Source organism: Numenius arquata, chromosome W (genome assembly GCF_964106895.1).
Source record: "Numenius arquata chromosome W, bNumArq3.hap1.1, whole genome shotgun sequence".
NCBI lineage: Eukaryota > Metazoa > Chordata > Aves > Charadriiformes > Scolopacidae > Numenius > Numenius arquata.
The window spans coordinates 4117130-4142377 of NC_133615.1; the positions used below are offsets into that span (position 1 = coordinate 4117130).

The 25248-nt window shown below is 37.9% G+C and overlaps 1 protein-coding gene across 1 annotated transcript in view; it reads right to left on the reverse strand.

Moving 5' to 3' along the window:
- LOC141476742 (ras GTPase-activating protein 1-like) overlaps positions 1 to 25248 on the reverse strand; it is an 88770-nt gene that overhangs the window by 4011 nt on the left and 59511 nt on the right. The window contains exons 6-14 of the mRNA XM_074165550.1: positions 24473 to 24590; positions 22668 to 22699; positions 19379 to 19431; positions 18497 to 18647; positions 9028 to 9106; positions 6520 to 6640; positions 4816 to 4972; positions 2529 to 2616; positions 280 to 357 (exon numbers count right to left, since the gene is read on the reverse strand). Coding sequence (XP_074021651.1) covers positions 280 to 357; positions 2529 to 2616; positions 4816 to 4972; positions 6520 to 6640; positions 9028 to 9106; positions 18497 to 18647; positions 19379 to 19431; positions 22668 to 22699; positions 24473 to 24590 — 877 coding nt within the window. The remainder of the gene's footprint in view (positions 1 to 279; positions 358 to 2528; positions 2617 to 4815; positions 4973 to 6519; positions 6641 to 9027; positions 9107 to 18496; positions 18648 to 19378; positions 19432 to 22667; positions 22700 to 24472; positions 24591 to 25248) is intronic.

Sequence of the window (25248 nt, forward strand, 5' to 3'; positions counted from 1 at the left end):
ATGCTGAATTCTTGACACTTTTACTCAAATGTGGTCAGAAATTAATACCTAGGAAAGCATCTGCCAATTGCCTAAAACCATTTTGTTCTTTGTGTATATAGATATTATAATAAAGTGGAAGGGATTCCAGTTGTTTTACCAGAGGTACTGCACAACTCCAAGAAAAAGAAAGTACATGCATGATTTATTATTGTTGAAAGGAAAGTTCTGAGATGCATCATCATCATTTTGCAACAAGGAGACAACCTCTCCCCCCCCCCCGCATCTATATAGCTTCACCTGACGTAGACGTTTATTTGATGTCCCTGGACTGTTTTTTCTTAAACTGCAAAACATCTGCAGAGCCTTCATCCAGTCCTAAGAGAGAAAGGCACAAAACAGTGTAACAAAAAGTCAGATTCAGCTTCTTGCAGTAGAGCAGATGTCTAAAAAAAAATAGTACATTGAAGTATCTGAAGTTGTTTCTTTAGCTTACAAAGAACCAACTTGTATGCAATTCAAAGTATGAAAATTTGAATAGCAAAGCTAAATTCATATCTTTCTCAGTAAAACATAAACATTTGCAAATTTGAAAGTTTCTCTTTTAGAAATATCAAGCATTACTAATGGATATACAGTGTTACCTTTATCAATTTTCCAGATTAGTTATATTGAATTAAATACAAATTGTATATAAAATGAAGAAAGACTTAGTCACTTCTGAGAAAATAACAGTCAACAACTCAAACTGTTCTGAACATTCTCTCCTCTATTTTTATATTGCAGTTGTATTTTACTCCATATGCTTCAAACAAAAAACAAAGCAGCATTAACAGAGAAACACCAAGAAGTATAACCTACACCCCCATTCTCTCTGCTCACAAATACATAAAGCAGAGTAGATACTTTGGAAGGTGGAAGATATGCTATAGCCTCATTCCCATGTTTTCACCACCCCCCCCCCCCCCCCAATTTTGTAAGCTCTTATGAAGCACAAAATTTAGGCTTTGACTAACATTTATAAAAGTGTAGCTCAAAGATCTACTACCTACTCTCAAAGTACAATTTAATAATACCATTAAAGAAAAAAATATTTTCATTCTTACCCTTTACACTACCTTCCACATTTTTAAAATACAGGTATATTCTATATTGCAGCTATTCTCAGGTAAACCACTGAGTAAAGTTTAAGCTTTCAAAACCTTCCACAAAAGGAAGAACTGTCAACTATGCATCACATTTTTATTAGCTTGCTTTCTTATTTACATAAGGAAAAGGAAATAAAGATCCATAGAACCTACTAAATACTCTAAATTAATCTAAATATTTCCTAGATACAAAGTCATCTTTATTCCCCCTCCTAACAGGAAAACTTATCCCCTTAAATGCCAAAGTTTACAGCAGCACCACAGTATGCACAATGACACTAGCATATGAGGCTGCACTCTACATTACATTCACTTAATGATTTGTACAAACCTCAGACAACATGCAATCCATTGGACAGCTGCTTTGATATTTACCACACTATATGAAATCCATCAAGTTTTCCTTAATATACCAACAAAACTATTCTTCTGTGAAATGTTACAAGGTACAGACAGCTGTAACTTCTGAGAACAGAAGTATCAGTAAAACATCTGACTTGCCTGAACCAGAATCATTTTATAAAAGAAAACCCTGTATTCTGTATAAATGCAATGAACAGCTTAAGTGTTAAGCAAATTAAACCAAAAGCAGATTATACCAAGTGTTCAGAAAACAGGACTGGATATTCTGCCTACTACACATTCTTAAATAAAATCAAATGCATAGCTTAACTTCTGACACAACAAGTATATTTCAGAGCTCTGGAATACCAAAACAACTTCATGAATAAGAACTTTGTCACATCTTCCATATGCTCTCCTGTTGGTAAGTGACTTTTAGGAATTAGACTCCATTCCTACAATTCTTAAACAGCAAACATTAACTGCTAGAGAGCTAACAACTAAACGATACCAATGTAAAACAAAAAAACCCCACTAAACCACTTATTTTTCATGCAAGATCAGGGCCTAAGACTGTAAACAATGACCAATTTATGAACAGGACAAATAACTGTAAAAGGCCCAATAGATTCTAATTGGTGGGCATACCTGCATTAGCATTTTAGTTCGTATCAGGAATGTGCTCTTGAAGCAAAACTCCCATTTACCATGCTCTGGTTCATTACATGGAAGAGTGTTGGAGAGCAAACAATTTTTTTTTTTGACTGAACTATTCCAAAAGATATTATCCAGAAATATCTAATGGAAACTAATGGAAGTTCAGTCTGTGGGACCAGAACTTGTCCAAAGTAAAAATCCTAAAGCGCAGGTAATGTAGGTGCTGGATTCTCAGCACCAACTATTTCCCTTACAGATCTGCTACTACTGCATGGTCTATATTTGCTAATGGAGGCATAGCCACCATCTGTGGTACATTTGCTTTCTATTAGAGAAGGATAATATCATTAAACACTACAAAACAAAAAATTTAAAATTATATTTACCAACAAAAGCTCTCACCTGTGCTTGTTCTGGAGTTTCTCCTGCAAAGTAAAAGATGTAATGCTCTTCACTGAAGTGCTGAACTACTATCTGAAAACAGTTCGGCCTTAAAAACAAACAAAAATGTAGCATCATCATACTTGGAAACAGGAAAAACCCCAACAAGAAAAGTTTCTACATGCTTCAAAAGTGCATTTTGGTTTGAATGAATTATGTAATTTCAATAAAATTGCACTGCAGTTCAACTAGTTTGTTTCAGAATGTTTAAGAAACTTGGAACAGTTTGTACTGAATATGCATTTAATCACGCATTATGGATTTGTTGTTTTAGGACTTCAGGAAACTATATTAACATAAGGAACTCCTTATCTGAACATGTTCCACAGCTCTCAGAACCAATAAAACGTGTATTGGATCACATACTAATCATTGAATATGTGTGATATAAACTTCTAAAGCTTTAAATGCAATTATAACATCTTCACCATTTTATGTATCTACACTCATTTGTCAAGAAGTATCAAAAATATTTTGTACTGTTACATTACAAGCTAAAGTGCACACTTGATTTACGGCCTCTCACATTACGTTCAAGGGAATTTAGTTCTCCCAAACGCAGGGTTACATGAAGGATCTTACTTCACTTGCAAGTGAAGTTTCAGTCGCCCCCTCCCCCTATCCATTGCTTAGAGAAATACTGGCATGGCATTTTGTGGCCATGCCCACAGGAGGATTGGGGGGGGGAGGGGAGAGGGGCAAGAAGTAGCCACATCAGGGGCTACTTAAATCATTTTCACCAAAGACATGCAAAGATACAGCCCTTGCTGTACTTCTGATAAAAGAGGAAAGGTAGTTTTTACCACCTACTTAAAATATAAGAGGAATTTTGTCTCAGGTACAGTTCTTCACCAACAACTTTCCCAAGTAGGTGCAACCATGCATCTCCTTCTACCCACATTTTCAGCGTTACTTATTATCCAACTACATTTTAACCCACAGTACAGTGTTTCTTAGAAGCTGCTTAACAGACAGTCACCATTAACCAAAATGTTCCTTGTTTACAGTCTACACCAAAGTTTCTGACATAATTGCCAACTTACATGAGGAACATTTCAGTAGTTTGTTTTTTTTTAAAATGGTACTCTTGTATCTATGGCTCCTCATTGCAATAGTTGAGTAGATTTTTCAAAATGATTGAGAAGTGTATAAAAATCAGATGGTACAAGAACACCAGATCTTTGCAGCTTAAGAAATGCCACTTATTTTAAACGTCTATCTTCACATTATCTCTGTGAAAAGACTTAAAGTTGATTAAATACTTTTAATAAATATTAAGATGCATGGAATAACCAGAGCTTCTGTTTAATGTGTTTTTCTATCTGTTATGAAAAAATAATAACATTTGTAGGAGTAAATGCATCTTTTTCTTCTATATCACACAGGACTGTGCATTTTTTTGTAATTAATGAAAAAAAAGATGTGACCTCTTTCATCTTAGTTACCAATGATATCAGAAAGTGTTTTGATTCTCAACTTCTTTGCCAATAATCACATCACTTGCAGTTGACATATTTTGAATAACCAAAATTAGTACAGTAAATGAAACTGAAAATTATCTCTGAATCTAATTTTCTTACAAAAATAATTTGTAAAATGTTTGCTTATATGGACTAACTTACTGCTCTAATGTTGGTCTAATCTCATTCTTACTGATTCTTAAATAGAAAAGCACTGATAAGTTATCTAACTAATTTAGCTTTCTAATACCTATCAACAAAAGAATGCAGATCTTTTGGAATTGACAAAATTCTTGATCTTATCAATTCTTGGTTCAATAGGATTAAAATCCTCAATACAGTTGCTTCGTAATCTTTTTAATGCCTGTAATACGAAATGTGGAACAATTAATACACAATATTGAAAAATGACAATGCAAAAGGTCAAATCATTATCACATCATATTGCATGATAAAATCTTAAGAAGAAGTTCTAAAATTTCTTACTAGAAGTTGTTGCTAGCAATCAAGTTGCCATGGCTTAACAAGTTACCATTAATCAGTTAAATCTGTCTACATATGCTCTTGCAATCTACACCATCTATGGAATAAAATGCAACGTGAACCAAGAGTCACAATGCTTTCATTTCATAATTAGCAAAAGCTAAAAAACCACACATGGACAGTTACCAGGGCTCAGGTGTCAAAAAAGCAAGCTTATTGTGCCAGTCTGTTCATTAGTGTATATCCCTCAAACTAGTAGTAAACTGTCCTGCGGCATGTACAAGAATTAAAAGACAGTGCCCTACCTGCCAAATAAACTATCATGTACTCCATAGACTGAACACACACTAAGGTCTATTAATCCTTTAGGTTTTGTGGCTCTTTTTTCACTTTCAAAATAAATAAGCTGGGCATCATTTCCCTCCAATATAAAGTACAAGTTTTTCCATCTCTTTCCTTTACCTGTAAGGAAAGGAAGTAAGAAGTTATAATATTGTTTTAAAGAAAATGTAAATTTTGTAAATGAAGAAAAAAGAAGGCAGGTAAGGTTTTTGTCAAAATACAAACAGAAGAACAATGGACAGTTAATCACGCTTAAGCAATAACATCAGTATACATACTCAATTTTTTGCAGCATGTAGCTAAAACTAGACCCTCTTCACAGATTCAAGTACAATTTTAGATGGTTCTCTAAACATTTTCATTAATCTCAACAGGATTAAGCAAGTGCATATGAGCTCCGTTCATATCAGTGGGAAGACTGTGTCTATACAGTCTGCAAATAACGTGTGATGCTGTAAGCGATCCAATTTATCCACCACAGCCCTTCATAATAAAGCACTAGTACTTACTGTTCTGGAAAACTAACTTTAACATACAGTTATTATACTCTACTAGATGGGAGACTGATTTTATTAAATTTCTGTTCTGTATGCAGGTATGTGCATCTCTCCACACCTACTCAGTACTCCTACTTGCACTTTTAAAGTTATCATTATCCCTTTTAGGTAAAGATTTTCACTTCAAGTTCATTCTCAGCTGATTCCCCACCCGACCACATCCCTCTACACCTTCTCTCAGAATTAGCACTCTCAAGAGAAGAGATGCTTTCCTTGCTTTATTCAGAGGATCTAGTTTTCCTCTGAATTTCCTTTGAATGCGTCTTTTAAATTTGGCTACATTGAAATGCTTACCTTCCTTCTCACTTTTTCTTGCTATCCAAATCACTATCTAGTACTTATTGTTTTAGCTACTTTGTCATATGCAGAAATGTTATTACTCTTTTTTTTTTTTTTTTTATTTTTTCAAAATCAACTTTAGTGGAAACAGAAAAAGTAAAATCATGATACTTGGAGAGGAACTAGCTTCCTCAGAACTTCAAAATCTTGCTAAATAGTAATTCTTCAGGGATATATTGAGATGAGTCAGGCAGCTTTTAATCCAATTATTCTATGCAATGTTGATGGTATCAATGCTAGAACCTTAAAAAAGTCTCAATGTACCTTGTACGCCAGAATATACATTTTTAAATTAAACATATTACCTCACTTGGAATAACAAAATTAAACTAGCTCTGGTCTCCAATGAAAGTACTGATTTACATTAATCCAGCTCTCTTTAATCATTACGAACCCCTCCCGGAACAACAATTGGACCGGGACCTAACATCCTGTGATCATCTGAAATGTGAATACATTTTATGAAAATGCATTTCATTTAATGATTCTGAATGTTACCTTTGGAAAAAGGCGCTTAGTTTTTGTGCTGTTTTCTGATTTTTTCAGAAAGAACTGCCAATCAACATCTTTATATTGCGTGTCATTTTATATATTATGTCTTTATATTTATGTACTTCTTAAGGAAAAAGAACCTTTCATACCCTTTACAGACTTTCTACCACCTTTTGCTCACTTCAATTTTGCCTCCACTAGTACCAATACTATACAAAACATGCATCCATATCTGCATTTTTTAGAAAAAAACATTTCACAGAAGCAAACAGAACTCACTTTTTTTCAGAAGATATCCTTTTTTGATAATATTTTTATAAAAAGCATCCTTTGTTTTGCGACGAATTGTATTGTAGATTTCTTTTCCATCCACTGTATCATTAAGCACTTGTTCTTGATGCTGGTAAACAAGGAAGAAATCAACATTTTTTTAAGCTCAGAAATCACCGTGAAACAAGCCGCAACTGAAATTGTATTGAATGCTACCAATTATTATTATTCTCTCATGTGTTTAAACAAGCTAATATAATTTAATACAATACCTTTGCCAGAAAAGTAATATAACTATTTCTTATGGAATGATTAGGCCAGAATTATAATATGAGAAGAAAAATAAGGTTTAAATACAGACCAACTTTCACAAAGTAACATCTCTATTTTTTTAACACTAAACAGAAAGCAGCATCTTTCACAGTGATTTATGCAAAATTTACACACGTCTTTAAAGGTTATTTAGCTTCTAACTGTCTTCTACTTTTGGGACTGAGTAATTAAGGATAAACTCTGAATCAACAAGAATGAGGCAGATGACAATTAAAATGGAATGATTAACACACAAAGTTGCACAGTCCCTCACTAATCTTATTAGCACTCATGTCCTAAATGGGTATCATTCTAACAAAAAACAATAGGAAAAAGTAGAAACAGGAAATAGAAAAAGGATAAATTCACATAGAAAACTAAGATCTGGAAATGTAAATACCAAGCTAGAATGGCCAAAAGCCAAGCTTGACCTTACCGAGTCAGCTGATCAGCAAAAGTTCTTTAGCCGTAAGAAAATACGAAAAGCAAGACTGTCAAGCAGTGAGAACAGTATTGAGATGAAGTGATACATGCACTGGCTCCATACTAAATACTCTTAACTTTTCTCCCCCCCATATATCTATAAGAATTAAGGTTTTGAACAACATGACAAAGGCAAGATGAAAAACATTTCAGTAAAAGGAATGACAGGATTCACAATGGAAGCAATACCCAAGTTTTTACTAACTCAAGATAATCTCCATAACATAGCTATGAAAGAAACAACGTACAAAACAACAGATCTAGTGAAAAATATAAAGTAAATTTCAAATTAAAACCAGGAAGTCTATTAGATTGAACTGAATAGCGTGCAAGACTTCTGAAATTTTTTTCTTCAAAAATAGAGCATGACAGTATGTGGGAGAACACACAAAAAATGTAATTACACAACAAATTTATTTTTTTTAAAAACAAAGGAAAGACAAATATATCTGAATAACTTAAAAGAATTTGATGCAGTCTCACATGAAAAATTAGTCAACACAGAGAAAGTTATTGATACAGGAACCATAAGTGGATAAATTGCCAAAGTGAAGATGATTGCCATGATCCAAAAAGAATTACGTAGAACAAGGAAAGTCACTAGGTGAAGCTTTTCAAGGATCAGTCTCGGAATTCAAATTTCCTCACGTTTTTTTCAACCACATTACAGAGCGTGAGTTAATAGTAGCCGACAACTGGGAAGCATTGATGACAAGCCAATCAACAATAAAGGAACGATCAGAATAATAAGGCATAAATCTAGTAATACAACGTAAAATTTGCACTTGTTGATACTTACCAATAGAAAACAATATATTATAATGTGGCTACAATAATGACACAGATAATATTCTAGGATATATCTGGTAAGTACTCTCACAGAAATAAGGAATTACTAATGACGTTATTCTGAGCTGTTCTGGTCCATTACATTCAAGAAACACGAACTCACACTGGAATTGGTGGTAGTAGGGCAACTACAAGAACGTTATGAAGAGACAACAAACAGATTTGGTATGCTCAGCTTAGTGAGATGACTAAGGGAGAATACAAGAAATGCCCTTGTATTAATAAAATAGATCTAACAAAGGGGTAACTATTTAGGTTGGAAATTAAAACTAAATTTCTAACCATCAAAACAGGAAAGTTTGAGAACAGATAGGGAACAAAGTATACAAATATACTTTAGAACTAGCTATAACTATGAAAAACTAGATGATGTGGATTGTTTATTATCGGTGGTCTATTAGGATGAATTTATGCTACAGGGCAACAGTGTTCCAGAACACACCCTGTAATCCCAGCCCCCAATCATCTCTGAAGCTTTTCTGTGCATATAGGTTTTCTCTGGGGGAAGAAAGACACCAGACACAGAAGAATGGAGGGCAGCCTAGTTCGCCCCCTCAATCCAACATGGTATTAAGGCACAGCATTGGTTCAATCAGGAACGAGAGCTGGGGACACAAGACAGAGCATTTACACCCCAGACCACAGACAAAGCTTACCATATCATCTGTTTACTACAAGCCAACCTTAGATAACTGAATGCATATGAGGATAAAATGAAAGAAACGCACAAGCTCAAAACAAAAAATCAGGAGGGGGATGATGCTGCTTAACTATCATGGATACCTCTACTGTAATTCAGTTCCTATATTATAAATATTTGAGGATTCAGTCAATATCTTCAATAATAACAAGTGCTCAGAGATGAAGTTTTACCTGCACTGGAACAGGATCTTTAAGGTAATATCCTTCAACAATCTGTTCGTTTCTATAATGTTCAATGATCTCAGCAATACTGTTCAAATAAGAAAAATAAGATTTAAAATGTTAAACCAGTTAGTTTTTCCTCTGTATGAGACTTTGCTTATCCATGCAATCACACTAAGTTTCCTCACAAATTTATAATAAAAATCAAGTGTTAAACATCATAATCTCATTTGCATAAATGAAAATTCACTAATACACTGAAGTCAAGAAAATTCACAGAACTGTACTCATGATGTATTAATTCTAAACTCTACAGAACATTTTCAATTAGTTGTTAAAAATGCCTGTATCGGGTCTGGCTGGGATGGAGTTAACGTTCCCCATAGCAGCCTTCATAGTGGTGTGCTCTGTATTTGTAGCTAGAACGTGTTGATAACAAACCAGTTTTGGCTACTGCTGAGCAGTGCTCACACAGCATCTCAAGGCTGTCTCCCAAACTCCTCACCCCCAAAGGCCAGCGGGGGGGGGTGGGCAAGAGGTTGGGAGGGGACATAGCCAGGACAGCTGACCCAAACTGACCAAAGAGATATTCCATACCATATGATGTTGTGCTCAGCAATAAAAGCTAAGAGAAAGGAGGAGGAGGGGGAGCATTCGTTATTAAGGCGTTTGTCTTCCAAAGCAACCGCTACGTATACTGAGGCCCTACTTCCCAGGAAGTGGCCAGACTTCACTTGCTGATGGGAAGTAGAGAATAAATCTTTTTGTTTTCCTTTGCTTCCGCATACAGCCTTTGCTTTTCTCTATTAAACTGCCTTTATCTCAACCCATGAGTTTTTCATCTTATTTTCTCCCCCTGTTCCACTGTGGAGGGGGAGTGAGAGAAGGTCTTGGTGGGCACCTGGCGTCCAGCCAAGGTCAACCCACCACAATGCCAAATGAGTACACTACCTTTTCCACATTCAAATAACACATATGCATTTCCCAGCTCTCTAACCAGGATGAAAATTGCTATTTTATTTTCCAAGTCCTAGAGTAACTAGGGAAGGGGAATGGGAGATACTTCAAACAGTGCAAAGCAATTTCCTTATAGGAAGTCAGGAGTGAGAAATAAAAAGTTTTGTAACATGGATTATGCAGATAATACTTCAAAATCATTGAGCTATCATGTTAAATTAACTACCCAGTCAGCAACACTCCTCTACAGGGAAGCTTGCATTCTGATTACCAGAATCAAGTTTAAATTGTATTTTGAAGGATCAGGAGAAAAGTAGTGACAGACAAAAGCTAAAATTAAATGTATCTTTGAGATGCTCTCATTTTTGCAGTTATTGAAATTTACACTGTAATAAAGAGAAGTAATGTTAACATCAACACAGATGAATCATTCATATACAAAATATCAACCTGAAAATAAAGAACTAAGTAATTAAGTGGAGAACAAAAATATACTTTATGTGTTTTCTCACGTCATATATACCGTAAGCTATGTGTGCAAATGTAAACACTAAGGCACGTGATAGATCTTTGTCCTACTACAGTTGGACAAAATTTTGTACAAAGGAAAGATGTAAGATACTATAAAAATTATCATAAAGCCATGCAAATACAACAACACAAAGACATCTCTGTTTGCTTTTTCTTTATCTCATTCTTCTAAAGCTATGAACTAGTGTATGCTTGTTAAGTCAATGTCCCACGAACATTTTTAGTTTTCAGGTTTGTAGTGACTTGAATTTCTCAGTATTACTAAAAAATAAATTTCAATTTTTATTAATATGCAATACGTATATGCCATTTTCTCCATAAAGATTTAAGCTTTACCACACTGCATAAAATGGCTGGAGAGCAGCCCTGAGAAGAACTTGGGAGTGCTCGTGGATGAGAAGCTCAACATGAGCCGGCAGCGCGCACTGGCAGCCCAGAAAGCCAACCGCATCCTGGGCTGCATCAAAAGAAGCGTGACCAGCAGGTCATGGGAGGTGATTCTACCCCTCTACTTCTGCGCTCGTGAGACCCCACCTGGAGTACCGTGTCCAGCTCTGGAGTCCTCAACATAGAAAGGACATGGACCTGTTGAAATGGGTCCAGAGGAGGGCCACGAAGATGATCAGAGGGATGGGAGCACCTCCCCTATGAAGACAGGCTGAGAGAGCTGGGGTTGTTCAGCCTGGAGAAGAGAAGGCTCCGGGGAGACCTCATAGCAGCCTTCCAATATCTGAAGGGAGCCTACAGGAGAGCTGGAGAGGGACTTTTTGTCAGGAAATGTGGTGACAGGACAAGGGTTAACGGTTTTAAATTGGAAGAGGGGAGATTTAGATTGGATACCAGAAAGAAATTCTTTACTGTGAGGGTGGTGAAGCACTGGAACAGGTTGTCCAGAGAAGCTGTGGATGCCCCATCTCTGGAAGTGTTCAAGACCAGGCTGGATGGGGCTTTGAGCAACCTGGTCTAGTGGGAGGTGTCCCTGCCCATGGCAGGGGGGTTGGAACTTGATGATCTTTAAGGTCCCTTCCAACTCTAACCATTCTAAAAAAAAAAAATAATCACTCATATTTTGCATGTTGAACAGCTATTGCCAACATTTTGTTACAAGGTGTCCTGGGTTGAGAGACACAGGACTAACTTTTCTTCTAATGATGGGGAATTGCACTTTTAGAAGACTCTAGTGTCTGAATTCATGAAAATATTTACTTTATAGCCAGCCAGGCTCTGTGGGATTCAAGGTCTCAGTGTTTTCGAGCCTTGCCAGGTGCAGGGACACGGAGGAGCAAGGCCTGGGCATTTGACCCAGGCTGGCCAACAGGATTATTTCATACCATGAACGTCACATCCAATATAAATTAGAAAAGTTTGCTACGTAGTTCTCTCTCCCTTGATGGCGGCGGTCCAGAGAACAACTTGCCCTGGTGCCGGACCCCATAGGCCTTCCCTTCCTCCTGAAGCCATTGCGCTCGCAGTGTCCGATATTTGCTGTCCACTGCTTGGAGTGCACAACTTCCTACTGATTTCATTGGCTGAGTATAATTCTTGTATATCTTATATCAGTATTGGGATTAATACTGGTTCTTTAGTATTATTATTAATTATTTAGTCTTAGTCTATTAAATCTATTTATATTTCAACCCTCGTGTTTCTTTGTGTTCCCCGATTCCCCTTTCCGGGTGGGGAGGGGTCATCGGGTGATAGAATGATTGCCTAAACAACAATAAATTGTTATGGGTTTTCTCAAACCATAACACGGGCAATCAATAATAAAACAGCTTTATATAATTTTTTCCTCATTCATCAAATCGAGAATACCTTGACTGTCAATGCCTCCTCTCCTTCTTTGGTTAAAAAAACAGGAGTCATCCCTCAACATAAGAAGCAATCTCCTGATTTCTTCCTATGTTGTAAAATGAGCTGAAGAATAAACTGAGCTGTATTTGAAAACTCATTTTGGAGTTAGAGTACTGTATAGACTAGGACTTAATGCCTTGATGGAGTGATTAACTCAACTCAGATGGTAACTGTATATTATCTTACCACTAAAGCAGCCTAAATGACTGAACAATCCAAATACTGCAAACAGAAAGATACCACATAGCTTCAAATACACTTGAGAATGAATGTTTTAAGTGATCTAAGTTGTCCAACATATAAAATGTAAAGCATGAAATCAGACTAACCACAAAAAGAATCTAAGGGACAGGAAAAAAGGGTTTATAACTCTTTTCAGCATCTGACAGCAACAAAATCCTGCTTACACAAAATACATCGAGGAAAGTATAAATAAGTATGAATTAAAAACCTCAATGGTTAAACTTGGTTTGATATGGAGAAATAAAGATGAATCTCAATACTATATTACAGTTACTTTAGTAATTGTAAAATGTTTAGCGTAGGGCTTATTAGGCTGCCCAGATCCTCGCTACCAAGATAATTTTAAAAGTATCTCATCATCATGACCAGTATCTTTTTTTTAATACTTAATGGGTGAATTAAGAGTTATTCCAACTGCTGACATGTCAGTTAGTCAGTTCCCAGACCTATGATATCACTGGTATTAGGGAGACTTGATGGAATGAGTCCTATGACTCGAGTGCTGGGATGGAGGGCTACATGCTGTTCAGAAGGGGTAGGCAGGGCATGCAAGGTGGAGGAGTTGCACCATATGTAAGGGAGAGGTGTGACTGTACAGCCCTTACAGTTAGGGATGACGTGGTTGAGAACATCTGGGTGAGGTTTAGGGGGATGGAAAACAAAGCAGATGTTGTAATGGGTGTCTGCTATCAATCATCCAGCCAGGATGTTAGCACTGATAAGGCGTTCTATAGGCAACTAGAAATTTCTGGATCTGACACCCTTGTCCTTACAGGAGATTTCAACTTCCTAGACATCAACTGGGAATATCACACTGCTGTGACAAGCAAGTCTGGGAAATTCTTGAAGTTTGTGAAAGATAACTTCTTGTCACAAGTACTCAGTGAGCCACCTAGGAAAGGTGCCCTCCTAGACTTGTTGTTTGTGAAAAGAGAAGGACTCATGGAGGATGTGATGGTAGGTGGCTGTCTTGGCCAAGTGACAATGAAATGGTTGAGTTTAAAATTTTCAGTGGAATGAGAAAAAAAGGTCAGCAGAGTTGCTACCCTGGATTTCAAGAGAGCAAACTTTAAGCTACTCAGGGAGCTAGTTAGCAGTGTTCCCTGGGAATCTGCTTTTGAGGGCTTAGGGGTCTGTGAATGCTGGTCAGTTTTTAAGAACCACCTTTTAAAAGAACAAGAGCAGGCAATTCCATCATTTCCTAAGTCAAGCAAGCGGGCAGAAGACCATCTTGGCTGAACAGGGAACCCCTGTTGGATCTCAGGAGGTAAAAGAAATTGTATGATCTCTGGAAATGTGGCCAGGCCTCAAAGGAAGATTACAGAACCGTGGTTCACATATGCAGGGAGAAGACATGAAAGGCCAAAGCTCAATTAGAGTTGAAACTGGCCAGCGTTGTGTCAGATATCAAGAAAGGGTTTTTAAAGTATGTTTATAGCAAGACGAGGTTTAACAAAAACATTAAACTGATACTTGAAGATGGTCACCTGACAAATAGGGATGAAGAAAAAGCAGAGGCAATCAATGCTTTTTTTTTTTCCTCAGTCTTTAATAATACTGATAGACTTTGGGCTGCCCGGTCCCCTTAGTCAGAGGAACGCAACTGCAGTACAGTGACTTTCCATTTGTGGACAATGAAACTGTAAGGGGCCAGTTGTACCAGCTGAATGTTCTCAAGTCCATGGGGCCCGGTGGGATTCATCCCAGAGTACTGAAGGAGCTACCAGATTTATGGCAGGACCCCTCTCAATCATCTACCAAAGGTCTTGGGAGTCTAGGGAGGTCTCTGCTGACTGGAAGCTAGCCAGTGTTATTATTCCAATTTACAAGAAGGCCGTGAGGGAAGACAGAGGGAATTACAGGCCTGTGAGTCTAACCTCAGTACCTGGAAAAATTATGGGGAAGATCATACTGGGTGCTATTGAAAGGCATTTAAATCACAATGCAATCATCACAGTCAACATGGGTTCACAACAGGGAAAGTCCTGTCTAACTAATTTAATATCCTTCTACGATAAGATCACCCACCTAGTGGATGAAGGGAAGACAGTGGATGTAGTTTTTCTGGATTTTAGTAAGGCGTTTTAGTAAGGTGCTGGTTGACAGCAGGTTCCATGTGAGTCAGCAGTGTGCCCTGGCAGCCAAGAGGGCAAACCGCATCCTGGGGTACATCAAACACAGTATAACCAGCCAGTCAAAAGAGGTGATTATCCTGCTGTATTAAGTGTTGGCATGGCCTCACCTTGAGTACTGTGTGCGGTTCTGGGCCCCACAATTTAAGAAGGATGTGAAGGTACTTGAATGCATCCAGAGGAGGGCAACAAAGCTGGTGAAAGGGCTGGAAGGCATGTCCTATGAGGAGTGGCTGAGGACTCTGGGTTTGTCTAGTTTGGAGAAAAGGAGGCTGAGGGGTGACCTCATTGCTCTCTACAGCTTCCTGAGGAGGGGAAGTGGAGAGGGAGGTGCTCATCTCTTCCCCCTGGTATCCAGTGACAGGACGCATGGGAATGTTTCAAAGCTGTGTCAGGGGAGGTTCAGACTTGACATTGGGAAACATTTCTTTACCGAGAGGGTGGTCAAACACTGGAACAGGCTTCCTAGAGAGGTGGTCGATGCCCTTAGTAATATGCTTTAACTTTTGGTCAGTCCGGGACTAGATGATCATTATAGGTCCCTTGCAACTGGAACTATTCTAAAGAACAACAACAACAAAAGACACCAAAACAACAAACAAACAAACAAAAAAACCCCACACCCCCAACCTCCCCATCAAACCACAAAAACAAAAACCACATCGAACAAAAAAACCCTGTAAAATATGGAAGCTATTCACTGAATAGTTGAGGTTGGAAGGGACCTGCAAGATAATCTAGTTTAAGTCCCCATGTCAAAGGACAGTTAACAAGACCAGATTGCTTAGGACCTTGTTCCGTCATGTTTTGAGTACCTCTAAGGATGGAGACTCCAAAATGTCTTTGGGCACCCTCTTCCAGTGTTCGATCACCCTCACAGTAAAAAAAAAAAAAAAAAAAAGTGGTTTGTGTTCAGATGGAATTTTCTGTATTTCAATTTGTGCCCGCTGCCTCTTTTTCTGTCACTGGCCACCACTAAGAAGAGTCTGTCTCTCTCTCTGCTGCCTCCCATCAGGTATTTATACACAGTGATAAGATTTCTCCCCCCAGCCTTATCTTATCAAAGCTGAACAGTCCCAGCTCTCTTCACCTGTCCTCATATGACAGATACTCTAATCCCTTCCATCATCTTCATGGCCCTTTGCTAGAAGCCTACAACACCTGGACTCAGTATTCCCAAGCAGTCTCCCGTCCAAGTACTAACTGGGCCCAATGCTGCTTAGCTTCTGAAATGAGATGAAATAGAGCATGTTGAGGATGGTGTGACCACAGGCTAGTAAGCATATATTTTCTGTTTGAGATTTCATGATACGCAGTTAGTAAAATTTTCCCCATGATCACCCAGAATAATTTTGGCTTGCTTTTGGAATATAGGCAGAGACATAGCATTGCTTATATGGGTTGCAGACCTTCCAGTCCCATGTCTGGATATTCAAATTACGTGGGAAATAAAACAATAGTCACCTTTTGAGTTGGTTTCCTTACTATTCTTCAGGCTCTTACTTTTGTATGGAAAATCTTTGGTCTATAGTTTATGTGACTATAACTATAATCAATACTTTGCAAAGGAAGAACAGATTGGCTTTATTTTTATCCATTTTTTATTCCCACTTACAATCACTAAAACAGCAAGAGAAGAATATTAAGAGAAAAACCACTACTACCAAGGATGATTTTTTAAAGTTCCAGTCTAATATTAGTTTAAGATTTAAAGCAGATACCTTCAGAGCATTTAAAGAAATAGCTTATTATAAAAAAAAAATCAATGAAAACTGTTTAACAGATGCATTTAAACAAGCAGCACTTCTTCAAACTCTACTTTTTCACCTTGAAGACAAACTCTACATTTTTAGATAAATTATAAGGAGAAACAGATGTTCTCTCTGCCCCAAGAAATGCTCATAAATCATTTCATTATCTTACATAAATTCATACTTCCTATGTTTCTGTTCTGGATTCAATGTTGTTTGACACTTTTGATTGTTCCATACAACAATCCACCTTAGTCTTCATATATTTAAAGACTTCCCTCTTCCAGTATCCATAACAAATAAACTAGTACAAGAAATAAAAAGCCCACAGAAAGTTATTCCTTTTTTCCTGCTTCTTATTTGTTGTCCTCTGCAGTAGATCGCATGCTAAATAATTTGGGGCAGTTACACCTTCATTTTGCATCATTATCTTGTATTACATACTGTTTGAACTTCCAAGAAGTTTATCAACTTTCAGTAAATACTAACTTGGACAGAATTTGAGCCTAGGAGTATATTAGTAATTCCCCAAAACATTTAACTAAAACTAGAAGCCTTTCAAAGCCAAGCAGTTCTCTTTCACTGAGAAGTATCTTTGCAACCTAGGTACCAAAATATTCAAAAAACCCTCAAAAAGCATATTATCATAAATTAGCAATGCTTAATCCTTTAATCTTGTTTTCCATCCAATGTCAAGGAAAGAGTCTTCTCTAGGTAAATGTATTTTATTATATACACTTCAAGTAAATCCAGCAGTGGGAAATTAATTTCCTAAAGAAATAACATATTGCAGCAAGCTTCTGGAGCTATACTATCTATCTCATGTTCAAAGCCATTTGAGACTAATAAAACTTCCACTAATTTGCTAATTAGTTTGAAATCACCTAGGGTGTGGGCTTTTAGCCTATCATCCTCCTAATAAGCCACGTAACTAGAGAATGGGCAAAAGAGGATTTACCTTCATCAAAGGCTGACACTGCAGCTAGCTTGATTTTCAATGAGGATGTCTGGAGGCCAGACTGATTAATGTAGAAGGTACTCAAGCAGCCTGTGTGTGGGATATACATAGGTTAATAAGGTTCCAATTGCTTAGTCTCAAACCATCGTCCATTTGAAATCATATAAAGAAGTCCACCAAACTTCTTAGTTAGGAGACCTCGACGTTTTCTCAGACACACCAGTTGCTGGATCTCTACCCGCTCAGAAGCCAAGCTGGAAGCGAGACAAATTATCTATTGGGATGAAGAATGCCTTGGTTCTAGGTGAACAAGTCTGGAAAATTTCTGATTATGTGACGGGCAATGGCCTCAATTAAAACAGAAAGGTGTGTTTTCACTACTGAGAAGTCTCGATAATCTTATTCATAGGTTTGTCACAGATTCAAGGATGGAGCTGTATTGATAGCGTCTCCCATGAAAGGGGAATTTATCTCATTCTTTCATTTCTTTTTGTAGATATTACCATATTTTTATACCCATGGCAAAACAAACCCATTCCAAGTTTCATCACTCTAAATGAAGCGATCTGCACTTCTGACCAAAGTATCATTCACGTGTTTTAAGATGATTAATTTAATGACTTTTTTCAACAATGAAGATATTTTTTCCCTTTCTTGTCAATACCCATTTCTATTATTTATACTTTAAAATCCCAACTGAATGTCTCCGATAAAACTAACATTTTAATTTTCACCTTTCATATACACAAAACTCCCTATTATAAATAGTAGCTTCCAAGACAACACAGCATTCTCCTAATTACGTCATAATCCAATTTATAGGGTGAAGAAAATAATTCACAGAAGAAGAGAAATACTTCAAAAGAAACAAGTTACACTTAAACTTTTGAATGATTTTAGAATGTGCTTAGTTACAACTAACTAAGCAAGTTAGTTAAAACTCTTAGTATGTTAAGAAATACTGAACTTATGATCATATCAGCAAGTTATCAGCAATACATTATATAAATTCTTTACAGAAGTATAAAATACACACAACTATTAAAACTTACCTATTATAATATCTGCCTCCCATCATAAACTGGTTGCTTGATGTTGGACATATTTTAAAACGCTGAATATTTTCACTGGTCCGAAAATAAAGTGAATAATCACCAGGTGTATTATCTGAAGGCCTCACAAGAAAACTGCACACCTGACCAACTGAAAAGATATCAAAATACAGTGTTATTCACTGTTACTTATCTTACTGTCATTTATGACCTCTTATCAAAGCTCTTTCTGTACAAATTAGCAAGAATTGCACACTTAAAGGAGAAAGTCTGATGAAAGTTCCAACAGCGATCCCTGTTCTTAACCCAAATGGGATGAAGTAGTACTAAACTGCCAAAGTTCATGCAAAATCATTTGGCTGTAGCTGACAACCTAGCCCCACTTTGGCCATCTCTTTACAAGAGCATATGGTGTGCATGTGGGAGGTTTGTCAATGTTTTAAAAAAAACTTAAAGATTTTTGTTGTCCTATTTAAGTTATGTTATTTGATAGTATGAGTCAGAAATCTTGATGTTTTCATTTTAAAAATTATTTCCTCTATGAGGGGACTAAAAAAGCTTATAATAAAATTCTCCCATAAGTAAATAACAATATTTTCTTCTCAGCATTTTGATGAAGCCCAAGATATTTTTTTATTTATATATACTACAAAAATAAAAAAAAATTAACTATTTCAATTAGAATTATGAAACTAACTGTACTTGAGAACATAAAAATATACCCAATGCTCAGTCATGAGGGTTTTTTCCAATTTAGTATCAACCACAGGTCTGATGCTCATATGTTCATATCAAAAAACCAAGTTTTACTGCAGTCTGTTATAAACAGGATTACTTCGTGTCATTCCACTACTACTGTATTTCCATCTGAAATACGAGTACCTGTCATCAGCAAATTGTAAGCCTCTTGTTTGGAGATCTTCCCATGGAACCATCTTAAAGACGAAGAGAAAAATTAGAAAGCAAGACTATCAGCTCTCTTTTAGTTGTTGTGACATCTGAGGCTCTGACACCTATGAATTAATCTCTGGCACCTATGAATTAATCTTTATTTAAAAAAAAAATCTAGTACATATAGATTATATAAGCAACCGTTATGTTACTCAGCAATTCTGTATTTCTACCAACAGAATGAAAAATAAATATCTACAGCTATATAAATAAACTCACTTCAATAAAAGTATCCAACACGAAGTAGATGTTCAAATCCAAGTATGTTTAGAGATGAAAAGGCATTGTTTAAATGCTAGATAACTTGACAGGCATATTTGAAGTCAGTCTCAGATAGCAATTTATTTGAAGTGTGAAATGCAAAGCCCAAAGAGATTAATGAAAGTTAAATATTGTACAGAATAACTAAAATTGAATTATGCTAGAAGCTGAGGAAATAAAACCTAGCTTTGTTAGACTAGTGAATATGAATTGCTTTAATCTCACACCTTGCATCTTCCACATAGTCCTGTGTCAGAGCATCTTTTATGCATAAAAAAGAGCTCTAGTTCTAACTTACTTTCTATATTACCTTTACAGGACAATCTCTGCCTTTTGGAATATTTACAGAAATCCCTGTCTCCCCTGAAATCCTCCAAGCAGCATGAGTAAATGGACTGACAGTGTTAAAGCTCTAAGAATCTGCTACAAACTACTTTGTTTAAAAAAAAAAGTTCCCGTATTTGAAGGCATCCCTACTACTGTTATGCTGCTATGCCAAAATGAGCATAGCAGCAGGGGCAGGGAGCAGAATGAAGCCCCCGTAATCCAAAGGGAGGTGGTGAGGGACCTGCTCCAACACCTGGACGTAAACAAGTCTATGGGGCCAGATGGGATCCACCCGAGGGTACTGAGGGAGCTGGCAGAAGTGCTCACTGAGCCACTTTCCATCATTTACCAGCAGTCCTGGCAAACTGGGGAGGTCCCAGTTGACTGGCATCTAGCAAATGTGACGCCCATCCACAAGAAGGGTCGGAAGGATGATCCAGGGAACTACAGGCCTGTCAGTCTGACCTCGGTGCCAGGGAAGGTTATGGAACAGATCATCCTGAGTGCCATTATGCAACACATGAAGGACGCCCAGGTGATCAGGCCCAGCCAGCACGGGTTCATGAGGGGAGGTCCTGCTTGACAAACCTGATCTCCTTCTATGACAAAGTGACCCGCTTGGTGGATGAGGGAAAGGCTGTGCATGTTGTCTACCTGGACTTTAGTAAGGCCTTTGATACAGTCTCCCACAGTATTCTCCTGGAGAAACTGGCTGCCCATGGCTTGGATGGGAGTACTCTCCACTGGGTTAAAAACTGACTGGAGGGCTGGGCCCAGAGAGTGGTGGTGAATGGAGTTAAATCCAGTTGGTGGCCAGTCACGAGTGGTGTCCCCCAGGGCTCAGTATTGGGGCTGGTTCTCTTTAACATCTTTATGAATGATCTGGACAAGGGGATCGAGTGCACCCTCAGTAAGTTTGCAGACGACACCAAGTTAGGTGGGAGTGTCGACCTGCTGGAGGGTAGAAAGGCTTTGCAGAGGGATCTGGACAGGCTGGATCGATGGGCTGAGACCAATGGGATGAGGTTCAATAAGGCCGAGTGCCAGGTCCTGCACTTGGGTCACAACAACCCCATGCTTCCCCCATGCTACAGGCTTGGGGCAGAGTGGCTGGAGAGCTGCCTGGCAGAAAAGGACCTGGGGGTGTTGGTCGACTGTCGGCTGAACATGAGCCAGCAGTGTGCCCAGGTGGCCAAGGCGGCCAACAGCATCCTGGCCTGTATCAGGAACAGTGTGGTGAGTAGGACTCGGGAGGTGATCGTCCCCCTCTACTGGGCACTGGTGAGGCCCCACCTCGAGTACTGTGTCCAGTTTTGGGCCCCTTACCACAAAAAAGACATTGAGATGCTGGAGTGGGTCCAGAGAAGGTGGTGAGGGGTCTGGAGAATAAGTCTTATGAGGAAAGGCTGAGGGAGCTGGGGCTGTTCAGCCTAGAGGAAAGGAGGCTGAGGGGAGACCTTATCGCGCTCTACAACTACCTGAAAGGAGGGTGTAGAGAGGTGGGGGTTGGTCTCTTCTCCCAAGTCACAGGCGATAGGACAAGAGGAAATGGCCTCAAGCTGCGCCAGGGGAGGTTCAGACTGGATATTAGGAAAAATTTTTACACTGAAAGGGTCATTAAGCATTGGAATGGGCTGCCCAGGGAAGTGGTTGAGGCACCATCCCTGGAGGTATTCAAAGGATGGGTTGACATAGTGCTTAGTGACATGGTTTAGTGATGGGGTTTTTTTTATCAGTTAGGTTGATGGTTGGATTAGATGATCTTAAAGGACCCTTCCAACCTAGACGATTCTATGATTCTATGACTAGCAGAACATTGGGGACCAGTAAACTGAAGACACACAGCAGTGATTATCTTTCCCCTATTAAAAAAAAAAAAAAAAAAAAGCCACAATAAATGCCTTCTTCAATCATCAGTCCTTTGGAGATTGCAAACTGGGCAATACATACAGGAATCAGCAGCTGAAATTATAGCAAGCAAATTGAGGACGGATGAAGAAGTTATCCAGCTACTAGAAATTTTCTGTAACTTTCATTTGCTACTCATCTTTACTACTGAAAATAATATAACAATCAACAGTTTCCCATAATGTCAATTCAGTGTTCATTGTAAATTGTATTAGGTGTGGGTTTGGTTTTTTGGAAGTATTTAACAAGTTGGAATTCACTGCAAACAGATTATTCTACAGTCTCTTGGTTTTCGCTTTAAGTGTTGGTACGTAAGGCTAATATAAAGTGTTACTATTACACTGTCATTCCTCTAATGATACTTTGTTCCCTCTCCTGCATTCAGAGTTGAGCAGACCTGAAAAAAGGTTACCTCTAAGGCAAACTAAGTGTATAAAAAAATGCCGCAAATCAGAAAACACCACACCCTCCATTGTACATATTCTGGGTAAAGTGATCAGAGACGCATCCGAGATTTTATCACTGCAAAACTCATTAACATTAGGCATAACTAATACAAGACTTCAATTGTCAATTACCTATGCATCTTCAACAACTAGCATAGAAGAAAAGTCTTAAGATCAAAACACAAGTACACACAGCTTTGCTTCACCTTCCCAATCTCATAGCTAAAGTTTACAGTTATTTTATGATTTGCTTTTAATAACAAAACAAAAATCCTTACATTTTGCCTTCATGCGGATCTTCTTCTCTTCCCTAAAAGGAGAATTAACATATTAAGTACACAACAACATTATGCTTGAGTTTAGAAAAGTAAACTTTATAGGTTAAGACCTTCTGCAGAAATAAACAGCATTAAGAACTCCAAGACATTTTTGAACTAGATGGCTTATGGCACAGTTCATGTAAAGAGGTTTTCAACTTCATTCACTAAGTGGAAATCCAGCCATGACACATTATTTCAGAAGATTGTAACTCTTCAAGTCCTTCTTTACATGTGGTAACTTAAATCTCAACTTTCCTGAACTTCAACCACTAATGCAGAAATCTACAGTTAGATACTCTAACACTGCCATTTAAATTTAGCCATTCACATCCTGATACAGATGTAAGAAACAGGTGAAGCAAGCTCTACTAATAGCAAAATATATATGTGCTGCAAGGCAAACATCATCAGGACGCCAAAGCAATGCTGAACTTATTTTAAAAAAAGCATGCCGGAGGGTGGAGTGGGTGTTTTTGTCCATTGAATCATCTTTTCTCCTGCAGTAATTCAATTATCTTTAGGCTACCCAGTCAGCTTCCTGACTTTGCATAAGCCCTGCTAGGTACAATTAACTCATCAATATACTTTCTAACCCACACTTGGCCCTTAAAAAAAAAAAAAAGGCATACCGCAGTGCAAAATTTCAGTCTATACATTTATGAATGTTTCATAGCAAACAAACCCCATGAAGCGTTACAAGCTTGGGGCAGAGTGGCTGGAAAGCTGCTCAGCAGAAAAGGACCTGGGGGTGTTGGTCGACAGCTGCCTGAATATGAGCCAGCAGTGTGCCCAGGTGGCCAAGGCGGCCAACAGCATCCTGGCCTGTATCAGGAACAGCATGGCGAGTAGGACTAGGGAAGTGATCGTCCCCCGTACTTGGCACTGGTGAGGCCCCACCTCGAATACTGTGTCCAGTTTTGGGCCCCTCACTCCAAGAAAGACATTGAGGTGCTGGAGCATGTCCAAAGAAGAGCAACAAAGCTGGTGAGGGGTCTGGAGAACGTGTCTTATGAAGAGAGGCTGAGGGAGCGGGGATTGTTTAGCCTAGAGAAAAGGAGGCTGAGGGGAGACCTTATCGCTCTCTACAACTACCTGAAAGGAGGGTGTAGAGAGGTGGGGGTCAGTCTCTTCTCCCAAGTCACGGGCGATAGGACAAGAGGAAATGGCCTCAAGCTGCGCCAGGGGAGGTTTAGATTGGATATTAGGAAAAATTTTTACACTGAAAGGGTCATTAAGCATTGGAATGGGCTGCCCAGGGAAGTGGTTGAGGCACCATCCCTGGAGGTATTTAAAAGACGGGTAGACATGGTGCTTAGAGATATGGTTTAGTAATGTTTTTTGTCAGTGTTAGGTTGATGGTTGGGACTAGATGATCTGAAAGGTCTTTTCCAACCTAGGCAATTCTATTATTCTATGATTCTAAAAGAATGCAACTGAAAGACTAGGAAGTTCTTTATCAGGACTAGTGAGTTTAGGGAACCGCCTAATAAGTTCACAGTATCATTCATTTGCACATGAACTTGTTTGGATAATGTGAATAAGTACTTTGTTTGGGTATTGAATTAGACTTTAAAGTTTTGTTACACTATTTATAAACTGGCAGATTCAATTACTGCAGGAAGGTTTAGAAAAGTACATAAAGTCAGGCAGTTAAACACCACTAGTATGGGTTTATTTCAATGTTAACTTACACACACAAATAATAATAAAAAAAAATAATCAAATCTCAGTTCTACAACAGATGTGAATATAAAATTACTCACCACTTCTTCTACCAGGTCTTCTACAATAAGACCTTGTTCATCTGTCCGTAGGTTTGTCACCCACATCCAGCCATCTTCCAATTCATTATGGACAATAAACATATCTCCTTTAAGGAAACTGAAGAGAGTTACAGTAAGATTTATGTTGGAAGTACAATCATAATACAAAGTTTAATGAACGCAATGAATTCTTGAGCACAGTTTCAGCAAAACATTTGAGGAAATCTGATCATGAAAGATACATTTACTGGTATCCCAAGCACACCACATGCATTTTTTTACACAGTTTAAGTAGCTATGATAGATGAATATTTATCCTTTTTTGATTTACATTTAGAATCTAATAGATACGTTAAAGTGTACTAAGGACTCATAAAACAAAAAACATCACAACAACATTAAAAGAAGTAACATTCTTCGTTTATCAAGAGGGATCAAATACTAAACACAAGTAAAAACAATCAAAGATTCCCTTAATAGTCTAAGAAAATAATACTTTTAACAAAACCCAATTTTGTATAATAAAGCCTGTAGAATATCTACTATTTAGGTCTTTGCATATGAAGATAAGTGCTAAAAAGAAGATACAGAATAGTTCCTCAAAAAGACATGCAGTTAGCTACAATAAGAGCATAAATACAAAGCATTAAAATGTTCAAGGGAATTTCATTAATGGAAGGTTAGCATAAATTATTCCTTAAGTGTAATTCCAAACTCAGGCATACTGGTTTTGGTTGGAATAGAGTTAAATTTCTTCATAGTAGCTAGTATGGGGC